Source organism: Nanorana parkeri, unplaced genomic scaffold, assembly GCF_000935625.1.
Source record: "Nanorana parkeri isolate BGI_ZX_2015 unplaced genomic scaffold, ASM93562v1 scaffold117, whole genome shotgun sequence".
NCBI lineage: Eukaryota > Metazoa > Chordata > Amphibia > Anura > Dicroglossidae > Nanorana > Nanorana parkeri.
In genome coordinates, this window is record NW_017306385.1 from 1,156,920 (window position 1) to 1,178,885 (window position 21,966).

The 21,966-nt window shown below is 42.9% G+C and overlaps 1 protein-coding gene across 1 annotated transcript in view; it reads left to right on the top strand.

Moving 5' to 3' along the window:
- The window catches only part of TAF2 (TATA-box binding protein associated factor 2), an 80,304-nt gene that overhangs the window by 22,784 nt on the left and 35,554 nt on the right, over positions 1-21,966 (top strand). Inside the window, exons 12-20 of the mRNA XM_018553348.1 lie at positions 3,583-3,737; positions 5,310-5,424; positions 7,129-7,238; positions 8,728-8,793; positions 11,758-12,010; positions 14,056-14,196; positions 15,920-16,030; positions 19,149-19,342; positions 20,402-20,541. Of these exons, the coding sequence (XP_018408850.1) occupies positions 3,583-3,737; positions 5,310-5,424; positions 7,129-7,238; positions 8,728-8,793; positions 11,758-12,010; positions 14,056-14,196; positions 15,920-16,030; positions 19,149-19,342; positions 20,402-20,541 (1,285 nt within the window). The remainder of the gene's footprint in view (positions 1-3,582; positions 3,738-5,309; positions 5,425-7,128; positions 7,239-8,727; positions 8,794-11,757; positions 12,011-14,055; positions 14,197-15,919; positions 16,031-19,148; positions 19,343-20,401; positions 20,542-21,966) is intronic.

Consider the following 21,966-nt stretch of genomic DNA (forward strand, 5'->3'; position numbering starts at 1 on the left):
GAGGGGTAACTATAATCTTTGCCACCATTCATATATGCACACAAAGCTGTTGCAGGGAAGCTTTTGAGGTTTTAAGATTTTAAATGTTTGTTCTGTGTGGTTTATATGTTTATATTTTTCTACTTAATTAAAACTATTTGTGATACAATTTACATGTTATTAATTAGACAGCTCCACTTTGGGATTTCCTTGTTGCTAAAGGGAACCAATTTTGTTATAATGTTTATGGAAACCCAGGAGCTGAAATTACTTTGTTTGATTTTCTGAGCCACCCCATTCCCTTGTGTATAGAAAAAACAATAACTATGGTTATTACAGTGAAAAGTGAAATGCACTGTAAGGCCCCTTTCACACGGGCTAATCAGAAGGGGATCCGTACATGGATCAGAGCAGTCCTGATTGGCCAGAAAGCCGGTCCCATGCTTGCTCGTCACATGGAGACTGCTTCCCTGCCAGTCGGGAAGCTGAGTGGCGAGTCTTTACACGCCGCCCAGCTTCCCATCTAATCAGGGAGCCGGGTGGTGAGTCATTACACGTCGTCCGGCTTCCCATCTAATCAGGGAGCCGGGTGGTGAGTCATTACACGTCGTCCGGCTTCCCATCTAATCAGGGAGCCGGGTGGTGAGTCATTACACGTCGCCTGGCTTCCTTAATATGACTTCCGGTATTGGCGAGTACTGAAAAAAAACTGTTATGAGTTTTCTCTTTTTTGATATTACGATTGTTTTTTTTAGTCAGATCATCAGGTATTTTGTTTTGTAGTTTTAAAGAAACAAAAGATGGGGAAGTAGTTCCTTTCCTTGGTACATATCGTGTTTAATCTCAATGAAGGGTTGCTTAGAATTGACGTCCATGTTCTCCACACTTAGGACTAAAACATAAGGTGATGGCATATTGCCTGGCCAAGATGTAAACCTCTTCAGGATGACAGCCCGTAGGGCTTTGCCATATTTGACACATCTTTGCAATTTTTGAAGACTCATCTGTTGGTGACGCAAGTGTAAATGAGGCCTTTTGCAGCTCCCTCATCTTGTAGATGGCGGGTATACCAGCCTTACGCTTCTCTTCACAAGCAGAGCCGTGTTGTTGTCTGCTGGGAACTTGTCTGGCCCGGACAGACCATGTAGCCTGATGCCTCACTCTCTAATTCCACACGGCTAGCACTTTTGTAATTTCTAACTTCCCCTGTTCAGGATTATGTGGTTAACAAAAGGAGGTGTCATTGGCTGCCAGAGACAGCACTTTCTTCTGAAGGTGTTTGATGGATCGACAAGAAAATGAGTGTTGTAGTAGACGGGGCCGTTATTAGAGCAGACGCAAGAATAAAAAGCAGACACCAATAACAGGATGATTTACCAACTGCTGAAGCGCCTCTCCAACCCAGACAGCAGCAATACATCCAAAATAAATGGAACATGCTATTGACACTGGCCCGGTGTGCATGCAGGAAAGAGAACTGTCAGGTTGCACGACACCTAAAAAGAGGAAGATCTATGAATGAAGAACAATAAATGTTAAAATGTATCTAAACTAAAGAAAAAAGTGTAAAATGTTGTAGCTTATAAGTATTTCGATGTGGTGCCTGCATTTGTTTCCTTTTTCAGCCTTTTTTTTTTTTTTTTGTTTCTTTTCACTTGGTAATCCTACTAGTAACACACTTCCTGTCCTAGAGTGACCATGCTTACTTTATGATCTGTAGGAGAAGCTTTGTCATCCTAGGGCACATCTAGAAAACACCTTCTCTCTCCTCAACACTGTAACATAGGGGGCAGGTGTTTTGTAGACCACAGTGGCAAATCGGCAGGGTTGATAACCACACTTGAAAGAACACTAAAGTGTACACAGGACAAAACTGGATTTTTGGCAGGATCAACAGGTATTTGTTTACAGATAACAGGACACTTTCAGTTATATACTTAACAGATGAATAGCGAGCAAGTGAGATAAGTTGTAGCCATTGTAATGTCACTCTTTTCACTGAGCTGCTGGAATGCTAGGAGGCGTTTATAGACGACCGCTTTTATGTTCGGTGTTGCGTTAAGTCCTGCTCTTCTTCCAATCATCTCCTTTGCAGCACATAGTTCCTAAGCTCTTCTCCATACCTGGGAGTGTCGGTCTCCCTCTCAGCCCCACCTGCAGCATGTGATTGTGTTTCTGCAGGCATTGTTTGGTGTGTGAGTATCGTATTGATTGTGTCTCTATAGACATGTTTGTGGTTGTGTCAGTACAGTACTGATAGTGTGTCTGTGGTGATGATTCTGATGTACGACAATGGTGGTGATTAGGGATGCAGCGATACCATTTTTTTCCCAGTAGGAGTACCAATGCTTTTCCTTAAGTACTCGCCAATATCAATACCAATACTTTTTTAATTGTCATGTGTAGGGCTGCAACAACTAATCGACATAATCGATTATAATCGATTATTGAAAAAGTTGTCAACACGGTCCCTTTTGTAGTTGCAACTGCTCCGACCTTGGTAGTCCTTCCACTGACTCCAAGCTGTAGAGTTATTACAAATCTCAGCAATACATTATATAGCAGCGCAGAATAGCACCGGCTATAGAGCACTACAAATCCCAGCATATAAATTATACAACAATGCATAATAATAGTATATGAATTTTCTACATACTCTGTGCTGTTGCTTCTGCTCCGGGGTGCCGGCCTGATGTCTCAGGCAGAGGGTCTCGGCAGGGGCAGATGTGGAGGGGGGGTGCAGGGGCAGATGAGGAGGGTCTCAGCAGGGGCAGATGAGCGGGCCAGTGTTGTAAACATGCGCCGCAAGATTCCCCAGAAGGCTGCCGCGAGGTCCTCGGCAAGCACGGGGACCTCAGGCAGCCGAATCAACAAATAAATTTTAAGTGCTGTTATTGTTTTTTTTAGTACCGGGGCATTTTCTCTAGTACGAATATTCATGAAAATGCCCAGCATCGGCACCGATTCTGGTATCGCTATTAATGCATCCCTAGAAGTGATTGTGTCTCTGGAGATATTTTTGGATGTGTTGGTACGATATGGTATGTTGTATCTGCGGGCTCATATCTGATAGTGTTTAGTTATGTTATAACCTCTGATTATGATGATGAGATTTCCTAGTGTAATATTACTGTCAGTCTTGGTCAGTTAGTTCTGATTCTGTATGTAGTTTGTATTTGGGGAGTAGTAGCACAAAGTAGCTGGCCTAGTGGAGAATAAGTATAAACCTGGCCCTGTCTACTGTATCTGGACAAGAAGACTCCAGTGTGCATGTGGATTTTTTTCTATTGAATGTTTGTGATGTAAACCAAGCAATAAAGTGTTTTGCAGATTAAAGAATATTTAAAAGGAACACATTTTAATTGTTGAGAAAATGAGTTTGTATACAGTAAACACGAGAACTGTATCAATGTTCCTCCTTCTGAGCACAGATGTAAAATATAAACAGTCTTTTGTCCACCTCTGCTTTGTTCATTATGGTACCCTGCCACGCTTCAGATGTGATAATATTTTTTCTTTCCTTTGACGTTGCTGCCCAGTTCTGTGTAGCGTTTTCATGGCTCCCAACTACTGCTGTCCTTTTTTTTTTGTTTCTCACTCAAGGTTTTCAACAAGCTTTTAAGCCTGGCCAGCACCGCTTCATCGCAGAAGTTCCAGTCCCACATGTGGAGTCAGATGTTGGTTTCCACATCTGGCTTTCTGAAATCCATTTCCAACGTGTCTGGAAAAGACATCCAGCCTCTTATAAAGCAATGGGTGTATCCTTTTCATCCTAATTTATTACTGCTGTTATTGTTGCCAGGCATATGTCATGATACGGTAAGGACCACGGTAGATACCAAACCCATGAATGTTACACCCTGTAGAAGTGTGGGCCTATCCCTCTCCTGTGGGGCCTTTCCCGTAAGACTTGAGAGGTGGCACACAACTTTTTCCCCAGCCAAAGCTTTAAAAAGAACCAGTCAATATTGGGTTTATGTAAGAATCTAAATATTCAGCCTTGAGGCCCATTCACACCAGTGGGTTTTAGGTTGAGGCTTGCAGCATCTTTGTTGCTGTTTCTTCGAAACATGGGCTAATAGGGAACTAAATCCTTTTGTGCAACAATTGTTGGCAGGTAGGCTTTTACTGCAGAAAAGACAGACAGTAAAATGCACACTATGACAAGACATATTTTAATACAGGATTTATATAGCGCCAACAGTTTGCGCAGCACTTTATAATATAAGGAAGACATTACAATCACAATACAATTCAAGACACGATGGTAAGGAGGGCCCTGCTTGTGAGGGCTTACAATCTGAAAGAGGAGGGGGAAATGATACATGAGGAGGTAGCTGTGTGGGGATGAATTGTTTGAGAATGTTCAGTGATTAGGTTGAGGGGGAATAGGCTTCCCTGAAGAGATGAGCCATGAAGAGATACCATAAAAGTAGCACTAATGCGACATCAGGTTAATCGGCAGATTTTGTTGATTATAATTTGCCGTAAATATATAGCAGTGAGCAAATTGCAAATCAAAATCATGGCGAAGTGCATTTTCTTTCTAATTTCTTACTATGTATTCCCAATAAGAAAACAAGGAAGTAAAATTATATTAAATCAAATTTACTACCAACAAACCCCCCCTCCCCCCAAAAAAACAGATGAGTAATCAGTTAAGGAAGACTATGAACCCTAAAAGGCTGAACTCTTGGATTCAGAGGATGTAGGCACATTTTTTGCTTCTAAGTGCTGCCGATCTCCTCCGGCCTCCTTCAGCCACTTCCTGTCTGCATGTTCCAGCACCGGTTGCACATCATTGCTCTGGACCAACTTTCTGGCAGTAAACATTACCATGGCCACTTAAAACATTAAAAGACAATAATAAGATTGTTTACATTAATATGATCCCATGATTGTTTATATCTAAAATCTGTTTTTCATTATCTGTTTTGCCTGAGGAAGGGACTTTGCTGTTCCGAAACATCGCTCTGATGATGTGACACTTGTGAAGTCAATAAACATTGACTTTTCTGCATGCTGGAGTGCTTGTGACCTTTTTTTGTTTTATGCCACCGACAGTGTGACATTTGTTTGTGTGCATTGTGCATGGACCAAAGGCGTGCACCGTTGTGCAGCACCCAAAAAACTCAGTCGTTGCACCATGAAGGATTTAGAGGTTCCAATGCTTTCTACCTAGTCAGATTTCTTGTTTAAAAAATGAAGAAGCACTTCTGATTGGTTCCCATTGGCAACAGCTCTGTTGCTTCTCTTTTTGCTAAATCAGCCCCATAGTGTGATTTTTACATTGTTCCATTTTTTGTGAGGTCCTTAACTCTCCCTTCCAGAGACCAGAGCGGTGTTGTCAAGTTTTATGGCAGCTTTGCTTTTAACAGAAAGCGAAATGTTTTGGAATTAGAGATCAAGCAGGACTTCACTTCCCCAGGAACCCAGAAATATGTGGTAAGCCCTAAATTTCTCATTGTGTGGGTTGGCCGGTTGTGTGGACAATGAAAAATTAGGATTGTAGTCCCCTGATGCAGCGCTAACACGAGGGTGAGGGTGAGTGGGTGTAGATTTTTTATGTTGGGTGTGCAGCTTCTTGGAATGCGGACCGGGGTGTCCGACGTTTGTCAAAGGGAACAAAAAATGGGGACAGAAGTGCTACTACCATAAGTGATTTGGATTTAAGCAAAAGTAAAAAACTTACCAAGAAGTAAATGCTGATGCGATATCATCGATGAGGGGTGGATGGATGGGAAACCTCCACTGGTGGGGATTGTGGGCAATTAATTGTGCTTGTGGACCGGTCAGGGGGAATTGAGGGTTGGAGGGGTGCTGGATGGTGGTTGGAGCCTGGGTCCAATTAATGCATGGGGGGGGTGGCAGGCATGGATGGGCATGGGCTGCTGGATGCTGTCAGGACAGAGAGGGGTATGATCCAGATGGTGTGTACTGTATTGCTGCTTCAGGGGGATGGGTCTGGCGGCTGGAAGTGTGCAGTGGGTTGCCCGGTTTTCATTTCCCTCATGTGGATCAGGTAGAACAGTTGTATATACTCTAAAAAAAAAAAAAGCTACAACCCTCACAGATATAGTGTCTCTATCCTCTAATAGCCATCAGAGCATTCTGCATCTTTAATCTGTATATGGCTGCTCCTCCTTTCCTTCAGCCTCATTTATGGAAGTGCTGGGTCTTCCAAATCAGATGTTTACTGTTCCAGGCTGCCACACGTACTGACCAATGAATGAAATGTCTTACAATACCTCATGTTAGCATTGCTGTGTGGCTACATTAAATATCCTTAACTGCCCAGGTGGACATGGACTCCTTAACCACTTAAAGGCCATAGTGTTTCACCCCCTTCCTGGCCAGGCCATTTTTCAGTATTCAAACCTTTTAGATGTGTGTTATCAGGCATTAAAGCAGCGTTTTTAAAGCCTCTGTCGCCTATTATGTGGGATAATACAATAACAATCGCCTAATGCAGTTCACACTTGGGTGTTAGTATTGTGTTGCTGTGTGTTAAAAAATAAAGCGTCGGCCCTTTCACACTTGCGTTGAGAATTTATTGAAAGTGCAATGCTGATTAACTCGTCTATAGTGTTTAACAAGGCATTCGGCAGGCATTTTCAGGGCATTAGAGAGGCGTCAAAAACACTTGCAAAATGCCCTGCAAGTAGGGGAATGTTAAAGGGTGAAGTGATGTAGTAAGGGGAAGAGACCAGCAGTGGCCACACTTGTATGTTTAGTAGCTGGGCAGACTTGGGTCATACAATTCTGGGTATTGCTCAACTGCTTGAATTAGCCGTGCATCATTTATTTCATGAGTGGTTCTGTCTGGTACTTGCAATGGTATGGCTGGCACTGCTAAGCTGCCACTAGTATGGCTGGCACTGTGTAGGATGACATTGATAACAGCTGGCACTACAGGGTGGCATAGGTTAGGGTGTCTCAGGTTGCATTACCTCAATTCATTAAGGAACTGAAAGAACATTAACATCATTTGGATATATTGGGAATAGCTAATAGTGGTGCACTTGGCTCAACCCCCTGAGAGTTGTAATCTAGATGCAGATGGAGAAGGTTGGAAGCAGGAAAACGTTCTTTAAAACCCGATTCTCTGTGCTTATTAATAGTTATATGTATTTTTGTATTCTTCCTTAGGGCCCCCTTAAAGTAACTGTCCAGGAGCTGGATGGATCTTTTAACCACACTTTACAGATCGAAGAGAACAGCCTGAAACATGACATTCCTTGTCACTCGAAGAGCAGAAGGTGATCAATGGAGACTGACAGTTCAGTCAAGGGCCTCCTGTCCCATATCTGCCCTACTCTTTGTTTTTATTTCCTTTGTGTGTTTTAAATCTATAAAGATATACAGCACTGCAGGCCACGCTTTAAACACTATATTACGTATTTCCTGGATGTTGATACAGTTTTAAGTGTCTTAATAGCACATGTGTTTCCACTCTGTTGCCCATCGGGGATCCTGTTCCTTAGCACATGTTTAATCTTCTATAAACAGCAGGCAGCTTACACAAATGGACTGATCATAACCTGCTGTCTTATCTTTGAACAAGGTACAGAAGAATAATGTCTGCAAATGTAGTTTTATCTGTGTTTTAAAGGAACACTCCACTAAGCTCTAGTTGAATAGAAATGGCAGCATGCTACTATATTCATTTTAGAAGAACTACAATGGTTTTATAAAGGTTAAAAAAATATGAACTCTACCAGTCTGGGTCGCCTGGTAAAGTTAGAATTTTGAGTCATCTTTACGGTTCCTTACTGCTTTTGTATTTGGCCCTTTGAAGAAGGAAATGCCTCCCAATTCTGGTGAAATACTGCAGCCCCATGCTCCCCACAGAGGGAGTGGGGGAGTTATTAGGATAACCAGGCACAGTCATACGAGCCTGCTTGCCTAATCTAGCTTTTTACTTTCAGGTTAGGCAACATTGTTATGTCTGTATATCCTGTACAAGCCTGGCAAACTCCCTACTCAAGCATTTTAAGGCACAAAGTTTAGGTACAATATAGGGATGCACCGATACCGTTTTTTTGGTATCGAGTACGAGTGACATTTTTTTTTTCCGGTACTCACCGATACCGATATCAGAAGTCCTATTAAGAAAGCCAGGCGGCGTGTAAAGACTTATCCCCCGGATAAAGCTGTCTCCATGTTTCCTCGTCACCAGGTGAGAAGGAAGCATGGAGCTGGCTTTTTGGCCAATCAGTAAGCCGAGGGGCGGGTAATGACTCGCCGTCTGGCGTCCTCATTGGCCATCTTAACAAGTGACGAGAGAGCATGTAATCGGCTTCCCGGTCAATCAGGAAGCTCGGCAGCATGTAATGACTCGCTGTCTGGCTTCCTGATACCGGACGTTCGGGTATTGGGCTAGGCATCGGAGCGTTTGGGTGACTAAAGTACTCGCCCAAATACTCGGTATGTGATACGGTACTCGGCCCAATACTCGGTATGTGCACTGATACTGATGCTAGTATCTGTGCATCCCTAGTAAAATATGACCAATGCAAATTTGCACGTTTAAAAGATCTTCTCTATTAATAATCATTTGCTGGCTGAGTGTGCAAGCACTGCTGTCCGCAGATCTTATTCATTTGGGTGTTAATGATAACAAGGGCACCTGGATCCTACGATTACTTTTACCTCAGAGCCCCATGGTGAAGTCTCTCCATTGATTTCACCCCTTTCTACGTTGCATTGATTATGCCATATTCAAAACGGTGTTCTCTTTTTCCTTAGAAATAAAAAGAAAAAAATTCCACTGATGAACGGGGAAGAAGTTGACATGGACCTTTCTGCCATGGAGTAAGTTGATTCTTTTTTTTCTTCTCAATATTCTAGAAAAATTAAAACATTTCATTCAGTCTACAAGTTAATACAACATACTGAGAGTTCCGGGGTTCATGGGTCGCCTGTCTCCTTTTACAAGGTCTAAAGAGCTTTCATTCTATTAAACATAGAAGGGTGAGAAATAGCCCAAGTGGTCCATCAATGTTGCTTTTTTATTGATTTTGTTTAATTGATTATTTTTTTATTTTTTTTACCCTTTTTGTCTAAGTATAGATCTATGTTTGTCGAAAGCATGTTTAAATTTAAATGTTGCCTTATTCACCATCTCTGCTGGAAGTCTTTTGCGAGCATCAACTCCTCTTTCAGGAAAACAATGCTTTCTAAGGTCAGTGTTGACCTTCCCTACTGCTAGTTTGAGGTCATGTCCTTGTGTTTTCGATCTTCTCTTCATATTAAAAATACTGCACTCCTAAACCTTATTCCACACCTTAATGTGTTTAAAGGTTTTAGTCATGTCCCTCTGTCCCTTCCTTCTTTCCTGAAGACTGTAAATATTAAGTTCCTGCAGTCTCTCCTGATATGTTTTATCCCTCAGACCTTTCACTGTGTTTGTTGCTCATCTCTGGACTCATTCTGTCCTAAGGCCAACCCTTCCATATAAACTTGCCAAACACTAGCTGTCTTTTCTCGTTTGGCCCAGAAGGCTGGATCCTGAACCATCAAAAATTGTTGCTGGAACCAACTAATTGTTTGAACTATCCAAGTCCTAGACCTGGACATGGCTCAGGCCATAGGGTTTCTTTCCAAGAGACAATTCAGACACTTTGATCTCAGATTCAATCTCTCTGCTTCAAGAGTCCATTGACTTTCCCAGTGACCACATTGTCTCTGGCCTGGTGGCTCAGGATACTGGCAATGAAGTCAGGAAAGTCATGTCTGTTGGAGGAATCTCATGATGAACAACAGCTGGGAAGTCCTGGGCACCCTGCAAATGCAGGGGATTGTGTCTTCTGAGATTTCTTCTCTCCTAGGTGACATCCTGGAACTTTGGGTGATTTGGCTGTCTTTGCTGCATTGGACCATCTTACTGGAGCTTCATCCGGATTCAGTTAAATGATGCCACAGCAGTAGTGTACATCAATCATCGGGGAGGAACCAGAAGTCTTACCGCAGCAAGGGCGGTAGATTGGATCCCGTCTTGGGCAGTACATCATGTTTCAGCCTTGTCAGCAGTGTACATTCCAGGTTTAGAGCTGGCAGTGGCTGGACCTGTGTCGAATCCTCCTGTAGGCGTCAATATAACCTAAAGGTGAAGACTTCCCGTGTCCCTCAATGGACTCCAAGAATAGAATTTTACGCTGAGAACTAAAATCCTATTCAGATTTTTCCATAAGCCCAAAAATGCAAGGAACACATCTCTAATGAATGTGTTCAGTGTCCTGGTTTTCACAAACTAGAAGTAATCTGTATCTCCTTATAAGAGTGGCTCATATGTTAGTGATATGTTGTGCTTCGTAGTGTAGTCTTTTCCTGTTTTTCATTTACTAGAATAACTACCATGTGGAGTTTATCTGATCAGATAGATAACATCTGTGTCGTGGTGTCTATATATTAAAGATGTGGGCTGTAGGTAGTTTAGACTTTAAAGAACATTGGTCACCACACATCGATAACCCCCAATTCATTGTTTTGGGGCAAGACTTGATTCATGCCTCTCATTTAAACCTCACTAATCACTAATATCTCCTGTCATCTTTCCTTCCTCACACTTCTGCATCCCAGAATTTCTTATCAGCATCTCCCCTTCTTTGAAATTCCTCTACATGCCAGTTTGGCTTTCTCCCACCTTGAAACTTACAAGTGCACATTTACAACCCACCTCATACTGCACACAATCTGAGCTGTTTTCTGCAGTCACCAATCCATTATTTCTTCCTTCCATTTCTAGCTTACGGTATTCTCTTCTGACTGCTTTGTATCGCTTCAGGGGTGCCAATTAGGTCGATCGTGAGCTACCATTCAATTGCAATGACAGCCGAGAGAGAGAGAGAGAGAGAGGCAGTAGTCCCAGTAACGATTTTAATGTGCTTGTTTTTTTAAATATAGGTGTTTTTTTTCATTGGTAGATCTCATTGAGATTGTCATTTGAAAAGTAGATCTTCAGATGAAAAATTGTGGGCACCCCTGCGTTAGATCATAAGTTGATCGGGTCAGGACCCTTTCTCGTATCTTTTTTTTTTCTTTGGTCATGGCTGTAATTGCTGTACAACTGTTTTTACATATTATACCATTTGATGTATTTTATTACCTGTACAACCTTCCCACCTCACCAGTGCTTTCCAGGGAGATCTCGTCCGTACACGAGATTTCACAACATTTTGTGAGATCTTGGGAGCTAGCCAGTGATGAGGGGGCAGCAGGCAAAGTGGTGGCACAAGCACCAGTAATAACTTGATAGGTTATTTCTCTTCCCTACCTTACTAAGTTAATAAAGCAATGTTATTGCCATGTTTCAGTTTCCCCAAGTTCCCGCCCCAGTGTCCGCTATCACCAGAATAAGAAGTAAGGAGCAGCCTTCCTAGTGGGGACAGGTACAGCAGTTACCACCCGAGAGACTATAATCCTTCACAACTGTATTAAAAACAAAACTTTAGGTTGGAGTAAAGCTTTTTGGGTTCAGTAGCAGGGCACAGATTGGTAGCAAGAGGGCCCTGCTGTATCCTGACAAATTGCAGCCCGTGCAGTTACCCAATAGTTCCTAATGCACATACTGTGGTGCCCTGATAAAATACTGTCTGTAGTAGCATCAGACATTTTTAGACCACAGCTTCCAAATAAAAGGTAAATGCTGATGGTCAGATAAACTTACTCCCAGCATTACAGTGTTGGTGATGCACACACAAATATGCATATTCCGCATTGCCTGATGTATCCATGGTGCTTGCTGGTTTCTCTTGTTAATGGCATTTCTTTTTGCAGTGCTGACTCCCCCTTGCTGTGGATCAGGATTGACCCCGACCTGTCGGTGTTGAGGAAAGTAGAGTTCGAACAGGCTGATTTTATGTGGCAGTACCAGTTACGTTATGAGAGAGATGTGGTGGCTCAGGAAGAATCCATCCTAGCACTGGAGAGCTTTCCTACACCTGCTTCCCGTCTTGCACTGACAGACATTCTTGAGCAGGAACAATGCTTCTACCGAGTCAGAATGATGGCATGCTATTGTCTGGCCAAGGTAAGAGCCCCAGTCTGATCTTTACAGACCACATAACAAAGACTGACTAGTTAAAGCAGCTTGTCCTTCATCTCATTTAGTCTGAGCATTTTCAAACGCTGCTTTAGTGGCCTCAATTACTGCATGTTGGCCACCATGTTTCATTTTGTTGAAATGTTATCACCACATCGTCCTCCTTTTTTTTTGATCACCAGTGTCATTTCAACTTGGATGACAGTAGCATGATGTACTTGAGAGCACGCTGAGTTTAGTGATGGTTTGCAATAGCATTCACCACATGAAACTTGCAGCACTGTCAGGCATGGTATTAAAGAGCTGTCACAAACAGTGCTGGCCATTCTGAGTCATGATATGAAGGAGCTGTCTCATACAGCACAGGCCTTTCTGTCAGACAGGGTATGAGGGAGTTGTCTCATACAGCACAGGCCTTTCTGTCAGGCAGGGTATGAGGGAGTTGTCTCATACAGCACAGGCCTTTCTCTCAGGCAGGGTATGAGGGAGTTGTCTCATACAGCACAGGCCTTTCTGTCAGGCATGGTATGAGGGAGTTGTCTCATACAGCACAGGCCTTTCTGTCAGGCATGGTATGAGGGAGTTGTCTCATACAGCACAGGCCTTTCTGTCAGGCAAGGTATGAGGGAGTTGTCTCATACAGCACAGGCCTTTCTGTCAGGCAAGGTATGAGGGAGTTGTCTCATACAGCACAGGCCTTTCTGTCAGGCATGGTATGAGGGAGTTGTCTCATACAGCACAGGCCTTTCTGTCAGGCACATGGTGGAGCGGTCTCCTAGAACACATGCCTTTCTGTCAGGCACAGTAGGTAATTCTGTCTTCTACACCCCATGTCTTTCCGTCAGGCTAGATATGGTGGAGCTATGTTATAAAGCTCAGGCTTTATAAGCAGAAGAGTATAAAGAGTATAAAACGTATCTACTGCAGTATAGGTCTCTCTGTCAGGCAGGGTATGGTGAAGATGTCTCATAAAGTTCAGACCTCTCAGCCAGGGTATGGTGCAGCTGTCCTTGCTGTCAAGCACAGTATACAGCGGTTGTTTCCTGCATTACAGGCCTCTCTGTCAGAAATAATATGCCAGAGCTGTCTTATATAGCACATGCTCCTCTGTCAGACAGAGTATGAGGGAGTTGTCTCATACAGCACAGTCCTTTCTGTCAGGCAGGGTATGAGGGAGTTGTCTCATACAGCACAGGCCTTTCTGTCAGGCAGAGTATGAGGGAGTTGTCTCATACAGCACATGCCTTTCTGTCAGGCATGGTATGAGGGAGTTGTCTCATACAGCACAGGCCTTTCTGTCAGGCATGGCAGAGGGAGTTGTCTCATACAGCACAGGCCTTTCTGTCAGGCATGGCAGAGGGAGTTGTCTCATACAGCACAGGCCTTTGTCAGGCTCCGTATGGTGGCGCTGTCTCTTACAGCACAGGCCTCTGACCAGTCACTGCTGCTCGCTTTCCTTGTGCAGTGTGATTTGTTTTGCCTCTGCTCCCCAGTAGTTCTTTTGCAGGAGCTGGGGGGGGGGGGGGGAGGGCAGGAATCTGTTGACTACCTTCCATAGCTTTGCTTTCTGCACAGTGCAGCTTAAGGTTTTTGGCACACAATGTATAAGGCAAACTTCCCACTTTCATGTGATGTCATTCATTTTAAATGGGCTGCTGAAACCACACCTGATGCTTTTTCATGAAAGCAATGTTCTGTGGGCTGATGAGGCTGCCTTATGGTCCAATCAGCAAGCTCGGAGAACACTCCTGACAGAGGTGTGTTGCTGATGCAGTAGAGTTTGAGGGCCTAGTTATGCAGTCTGGCAGGGGTTTCTGGATCACAAAACTGACTGCACAGGATTATCAAATTGTTTGGCAAGCAAAATGGTCACCTCTGTGTATTTATCTGCTTGCCTTTGTTCCTTGATCATGCCAATTAAATGTACAGTTTGTAAAAGTCATATCATTTGGAGACCCCCCACACTTTGCATTTTAAAGTTTAGCACTATACAGAACTATTTCTTAACATCTTGGCTGTACAACTCAACCTAGATTGCGAATTCGATGGTGAGCACGTGGACTGGACCTCCAGCAATGAAGTCATTGTTTACCCGAATGTTTTGCTGCAAGAGCTGCCCAAACATTGTAAAAACAAACAACTTCATGAATTTCCAGAGCTACTTCCTACAGAAGGTAATTACCAATTGTTTTTTTTGTTAATTTGTAGTATATTATAGTTGTGCTTTTGGGTTTGATGCCCATGTCTTTTTTTATGGTTGATCATTTCCAATTAGCAGATGATAGATAAGAGTCCATTCTCGCAGCATTAAAGGGAAACTGTACCCCTTTTAAAGCTTTTAAAGCAGGGGTAGCCAAACTCTGGCCCTTCAGCTGTGGTGGAACTACAGATTCTCACAGCCACACACATGACTCCCGGAGAGAGATGCATCATGGGATTTGTAATTTCAACGTGGGATGGGGCAGGCACAGCCAGTTGTCAATCCCGCAGCTGGGTAGATCTCGACAGCAATATTGGGATCCGGCTGCGGCTTCTCAGTATACCGCGAGCTGTAGCTCCCTATATACTGAGCTTTGGGTCACGGGAGAACGCTAGTTTGTGTCCTCCTGTGACCCTTCGGAGAACTATGGGGAAAAGCCCTGACCCCATAGTTCTCCTTTTTAAAAGCAATTGTTTTTCCGTTTTGGGTAGATTAAGGAAGGATTAGACCCTCTTCCAAGTTTTTATTGATGCCTCTGTCCCCACTTCGGGGATTTATAGCTCTGTTTGTCTTGTTGACCGTTGTTACTGACACGAAACATAAGTGAAAATCCCCAATTTTTGTCACGCAAGCAAAAGGTGAGGGGACATCTAATGGGGACAAATGTTCTGGTGACACCAGTTAAAAGAGCAGGACACAGGCAACAGAAAATATAACCAGGCAGATGTTTTAGTCCCATCCTACTCTATTCTAAGCTAGAAATGTCTACACATACTCTATAAATGTAAAAGTCCTGCCTGTTATAACCAATTGGCTAGCAAAGCGTTGTCCATACTCCTCATTGATTTACTTCATGCCAAGTGCCCTGCCTCTGTCTAACTGGACTGTTTTTCTGGCCGCTGAGGCAGTCTTACTGGACGTCAGAATTGCAGTTAGCATGTCTTAGCCATGGAGTCGGGGAAAATCAGGACTCTGTATTAACCTCTTGCCGTCCGCCCGTAGTAAAAAAAACGTAAACGTGAATATGGATCACAGGTTTGCTTTAATATGTACTAGTGGAAGTGTACCTGTTCAGAACGGCAAGGTTAGAAATATTGCAAACAATGTTGCAGTTGAAGAACTGCAGAGTGCATGACAGAAGGTTATTATGTGTAGAAGAAGAGTGCAAAGGGTATGACGAGCCAGTTTGTGCAGGGCAGCTATGGCTTCTCTCCTTTTTTCTTTATTCCAGAGGTTCCCCAGATTTGATAATATACCTCACTCTACTATTTTTAGGTGGCTTTGGCAGATCATTCAACGCTAGACTTTCCACATCCAAAGGTTCAACCTTTTACTTTTAAGGCTCTCTCTACTAGGTCAGTGAGTGCCTATTGGGCTTTTAAGCATCGGACATCTTTTTCTCCGATTTGCCACAGTGCCACCCGGTTTTCTGTTCACACTTTCATGAAGTTCTACCGGGTGGATGTTCAGGCCTCCTATGATGCCAGCTTTGAATGTAAGGTCCTATAGGCAGCTCTTTGAACTGCAAGTTACCCCAGTTGTACACTGTTGTTTTGGAGGGATTGTGGCTCTTTTTTTTCAATGGTGAGATTTAAATAGTAATCAAAATGCAAGGTCCTGCTTGAAGCTTGACGTACACAACTGTACCCTTGGCAAAAAAAGCATAACACTAAGCTCTCCAACCTCTTCTCTTACAGACTATGCCAGTCACAATGGCTTTGCTCAGAGATGTTCATAACTTATGCCCTAAAGACGTTCTCTGCTTCATCCTAGATCTTATTAAATACAATGACAACAGGAAAAACAAGGTAAGGATTTCTCTTACAAACAAACAAGTGAGCCATGGACACAATTATCTAGTAACATTTAGATAGGTACCGCCTGCCATGTCTACATTGGCCCATGGCAGAAGGACTAAACATAAACACTTCCTGCTGGATACAATTGATAGTTATTAACGTGGGGCAAGCATGGGGGAACAACATTGTTTTGTTACATTGTTTTTCACTATTTAAATGTGTAAAATGAATGCACCAATTTGGATCAGATGATGCTGCCAATGAGAACATTTGGGAAGGTAAAGATCTATTATAATCTTTCTGTTTTTTGGATGTATTATAGATATGCTTCCTTACAATGGCCTCAGTATCCACTAATAAATGGCAAAAATAACAGCTTAAAGTGTATTTCCATTTTTGCAGTCAAATTTGAGAAAACCCTGCGATATGTTTGCTGTGTGTTCCCATTCACACAGCATACATACAAATATATATATATTTTTAACATATTTCTTACCTTTTTAGATGTGTCTTTGGTGATGGCCTTTGTGCAGATTCCAGGCTACTCTGAACAGTTTAAAGTGAGAGTAAAGGGATAGACTGAACTCCTCAATAACTTGCAGTGCTTCTGAGGCTTTCAACCTTTGTTAGGACAGTGTTCAAATCTAGTTTGCAACTGATACACAGTGCAGACAGGGTTAATTAGTGTAAATATTACTTCCTACAGCCCCCTCATTAACAATACACGGGCAGGGCCGATTCAAGGCTCTGGTGGGCCCTGGGCAAAAAATATAATAGTCACCCCCCTTCCTCCTCCCTGTTTCTCCCTTACCTCCCATCGAAATAGGTCACACAACATGAACAATGTAATATAACATAATAATGATAATAATAAGACTGACTATGGTGATCTTGGTAGCAGCAAATAAGTGAACAATGCATAGGTAAACAAACAACATAACAATGAAAATGAAGGCAGCCTATAAGTTTATGACCATAAGCAAGCCTTCAGTACTAAAAAACAAAAAAGTGTGTGTGTGTGTGCCCTGCATGGGGGGGAATATGGGTAGGATTTTTAAGCAAGGAAAAAGCACTTAAAATGGTAAGCAGCAACTTTTAGATTTTTATTTTTTTTTAAGTTGAATGCAATTACGTTGCCAAAATAAGCACTTTGGATATGTCAATTTGCTGTTCAAAATGTAATTGGAGATCCAACAGGGACAAGATAGTATAGCGAGTCCAGGCAATCTGGATAAATCATGCAGGGAAGTGAACTGCACAAGGTGCAGGGAGGACTGCTTTTGGCAGGACTGCTCTTAAGGTACTCATACACCTTGCGATCATCGGACGAAACGTTTTGTCCGATGATTGAACTGTGGTACGATTGTCCCACATCCTGACCCGATCATAGCAAGGTTCAATTAGCGGTATTTTTAAAAAAACACCTGGACGAATTTCAGGAATTGACGTCACAGATTTTCATTTGCACATGAGCAGTGTTAATCGTACGAATTTTGAAGTACGGAAACGCCACCAACCTTACGAAAATCGTACGATTAGACAGAAGTTTTCTAACCTGATGGAAAGTAAAACGTCGATCGATTGTACAGTATTTGCGGTTGTACACTGCCCATCAAACTTACGAATATCGGACGAAAACGCGATCGCAAACGAAAATCGTCTGATAATCGTAAGGTGTATGGGCAGCTTTATATGAGTATATGTGTGCAATGACGTGGGTAATCTGGGACATGTGGTCACAGTAGCGAAGCACCATTCTCATTATGTGGGCCCTGGGCAAATGCCCAATTTGCCCTCTGAATAAAGCGGCCCTGCATGGTGTGTGTGTGTGGGGGGGGGGGGATGAGTAGGATTTGTAAGCAAGTAAGAAGCACTTTAAAAGGTAAGCAGCAACTTTTAGATATTTTGGCTGCAAAAGTGGAAATATAAAGCTGTCTTTTTCACTTTACAATGCCCCAAGATTAATATGTATGTAGAGAACCATTAGTGCGAGATGTGCTAAACTTTATAACGGTCTCCTTGTATCTAATCTGATCTGAGTATCTGATCTACTCCCCACTGTTTAACTCATCTTCACTGGAAAGTCATTTGTTTACACCATGTGTTGCCAGAAAATGATTCTAATTGGTTTAGTATGGGTATCATTTATTCTCACTGTGTACATGAATTGTCCTCTATATATTTCGTTTGAATAAGTGTTTATTTTGAATTGTGCAGCATTTATCATGTACAAATAAATGTAAAAAAGATGGTGCCTATTATTTGCGTTAAGTGTTAAATGAATCTCTTTATATGAACACTAAGGGACATAGTTATAAAGCAGTCAATGAGACTATCACATGTTCACTTAGTAAATCATTCCGTGTCATTTAATACACATGCACCTGGAAGATTAACCTGCAGAGAATATTTGGTGAATGTCAGATCCATGTTTTTTTTAAATATGCCCATTATTGCCAGGATGTTATAATCAGTGTTGGGATGCCCATACTGGTATTCAATTTAAAGTAGAACTGTGGCCAGACAATGAACATTGAAATATTTACATATTCTTAACAAAAACTAAATCAAATACACCCTTACTGACATTTGTAACTGCAGACGCTGTGGAGTAATTCATCCCCATTCAAGGGCCAGTGGCGGTGCCTGTGCATATCCGCATCTCCAGCAGTTCCCCTTCCTGTGTTACATCCGCCACCAAAATACCAGGTGTTAGATCTCTTTTTTTTAAGTTTCTGTTGGTTTCCCACTGGTAAACTGTTCCCATGTGTGTCTGCAGTAGTGATGGGCTCGAGTGTGTTCACAGATCCACGTGCCGAGCCCGCCAGGAAGCCGCCAGCGCCGCAGCGCCAATCACAGGCACTGAGACATTTCCCGATCTCTGTACCTGTGATTGGCACTGTCAGCTTCCTGGCGGGTTCGGCACGTGGAGCTGCGAACACGCCTGAGCCCATCACTAGTCTGCAGTATGTCTTTCCTTCCTCATACTTGCTTCTTAGGCTCTGCATAAATGGTCGTCCAAGGTGATTACAAATTCCTTTGATACAATTAAATGAGCCATCTATATATACAGGTCGATGTATATCTAGCTGATAACTGCGCCCTGCTCATCATCCACTTTCCTCAGTTTTCAGATAATTACTACAGGGCGGAACTCATCGATGCTCTATCTAATGGAGTAACCCCAGCAGTGAGTGTTAACAATGAATCACGGACCCTGGACAATCTGAATGCTGATGTCCGCCTTATCCTAGAAGAGATTACCCGCTTTCTTAATATGGAGAAGCTTCTTCCCAGTTACAGGCACACAATAACCATCAGGTAAGCTTTTATGTTGGGATTAGGTGGCAAGATTTGTTGTATAGTGGTTTTGCATATATGGCATACGGCGATTCCTCGCCAATGAAAAAACAAAGCTACTCGTCCACTCACTTGTTATCTCTCGCAACTACCTTCTCATTGACCGACCTCTACACAGGCTATCCCCCTTCAGTCTATCATGAATGCTGCTGCTAGGCACATCCGCTTAACCAGTCTCTCAGTGTCTGCAACCCCCCCTCTGTCAATCCCTGCACTGGCTTCCAATCACCCAAAGGATAACATTCTAAATATTAACAATCACTTACAAAGCCATCCACAATTCTGCCCCCGGCTTTATCTCCAACCTCATCTCAAAATATCACCCTAACTGCCCTCCCCGCTCTTCCCAATACCTCCTGCTTTCCAGCTCCCTCGTCAACTCCTCGCCTCCAGGACTTCTCTAGAGCCTCCCCCATCCTTTGGAACTTCTTAACCCAACCTGTCCGTCTATCTCCCACTCTGACTGCAATCCCTGAAGACTCATCTCTTCATGGAAGACTATCCCGCCTCAAACTAACCACTGAACAATCACTTTCTCAAACAATTCATCCCCACACAGCTACCACCTCATGTATCGCTTGCCCACTCCCTTTTAGATTGTAAGCTCTTACGAGCAGAGCCCTCCTTACCACCTGTTTTGATATGTATTGTAACTGTAATGTCTTCCTTATATTGTAAAGCGCTGCACAAACTGTTGGTGCTATATAAATCCTGTATAATAATGACAGGGCAGTGTAAAATATATACAAAACTAATGAAAAACATATGGCACTATGTTGAAGAGCCAGAATATTTTCAAAGACCCGACCTCTTTCTACAAGAAGGCATGAGTTATTGAATGCATGCAGTATAAATGAGCCCTAAGTGCTCTCTTGCTCTGCCAAAGCATTTGGTTCCTATAAGCTATAAGGCTTTTCGCTTTGATCGAGGTTTTGTATCTCTTCTTAAAATAATCCATTACATCCTATTTCTTTTTTCTAAACCAGTATTTTTCTTTTGTTGACTGTCTTGTCTCTATAGCTGCTTGAGAGCTATCCGTGTGCTTCAAAAGAATGGCCATGTTCCAAGTGACCCGACACTTTTTAAATCGTATGCAGAATATGGCCACTTCGTGGACCTCCGGGTTGCTGCTTTGGAAGCCATTGTTGACTATACAAAGGGTAAGGCTATATCAGCTTTTGTTATTGAAGCCAAGTTTTCATTATTGGGGTGTAATTCAGAAAGTCCTTTAAACTCTCAGGACTGTAAGTCTCAGGATTGTGTTGAGAACAACCCTACAGCCAAGTTTATGTCCGTTCCTTTGCTGCACCTTGTAATCTAATGCTTGCTGCTGTATATTTATATATGTGACACAGCTGAGGCGTCCATGTAAACTCTGTCAGATCTGTTCACTCATATCATTTGCTGTGAGTAACATTTCCTGTACCTTTTTCCTTTCAAAATTACATGTGGGTTATTGCACAAATACATACAGTAAAGTATTGCTGTTAAAGTCCACTTTCAGAACCTAAGTACCAGTGCTTTAATGTATAATGTAAGTAGGTGAAGTTTGAATGTATCTGTGACCTGTGAGGACATCTTCAGACCCTATTCCTTGTCCTTGCCCTGTATAGTCCAGACAAACCGCTAAATCCATGTAAGGGAGCTGTTTTACCTGCCAAAGGATTTGTATTTATTTTCTCTGCTGTAATTAAGTACAGCAATACTAACAGGTCGTCTTCCTTCTCCAGCCTGCGATTGAACAGTAAAAGGAGAGGCAGCATACTGATGAGCTCATCTCTCTGCTGCTATCAGCATGTTCCTTGTAGGCACATGAGCGGTGCATCACAACTGATTGGCTCCTTCTCACCCCCCACCCCCCCTTGCTCTCTGTCTGTTTCTGCCTCTTTCTCTCTGTCTCTCTGTCTTAGCTCTGCTGTACTGCAAGAGGCTGATACCAGGTGAAATTTAGGTTCCCAGAAAGTGGGTTAAAGGTGCTGGAACCCTGATGTTTAATTGAATAGTATTGTTGTATTGTTATTTTCATCCATCGGTAGTATGACTATGCAGAATCTGAATGATGAGCTGACAGCTTCTACGCAGGAGGATATTCATCATTATTTTTTTCATCTTTCATGTTGCACTTCAGCCCTGATGAAGGAAGCCGAGTGTAGCCCCTGCAATGTGTTGGCTTTTGGAATAAACTTTATATCTAGACTGGAAAAGTGCAGTGCAGTTTAAGTTCCCAGACTCTTCATTCAAAAATGGTGGCTACCCCTGCACTGCGAGGGTTAACTGCTCATTCGTGTCGAGGTGTGGACATTTAAAAAAAAAAAAAAAACTACTTGTCTAAGGACTAAAGTGGGGGCCCAATCTACTTGTCCCTCGCGACAATCTACTTGTCCCTCACGGCAATCCACTTGTCCCTCACGGCAATCCACTTGTCCCTCATGGCAATCTACTTGTCCCTCGCGGCAATCCACTTGTCCCTCGCGGCAATCCACTTGTCCCTCACGGCAATCCACTTGTCCCTCACGGCAATCCACTTGTCCCTCACGGCAATCCACTTGTCCCTCGCGGCAATCTACTTGTCCCTCGCGGCAATT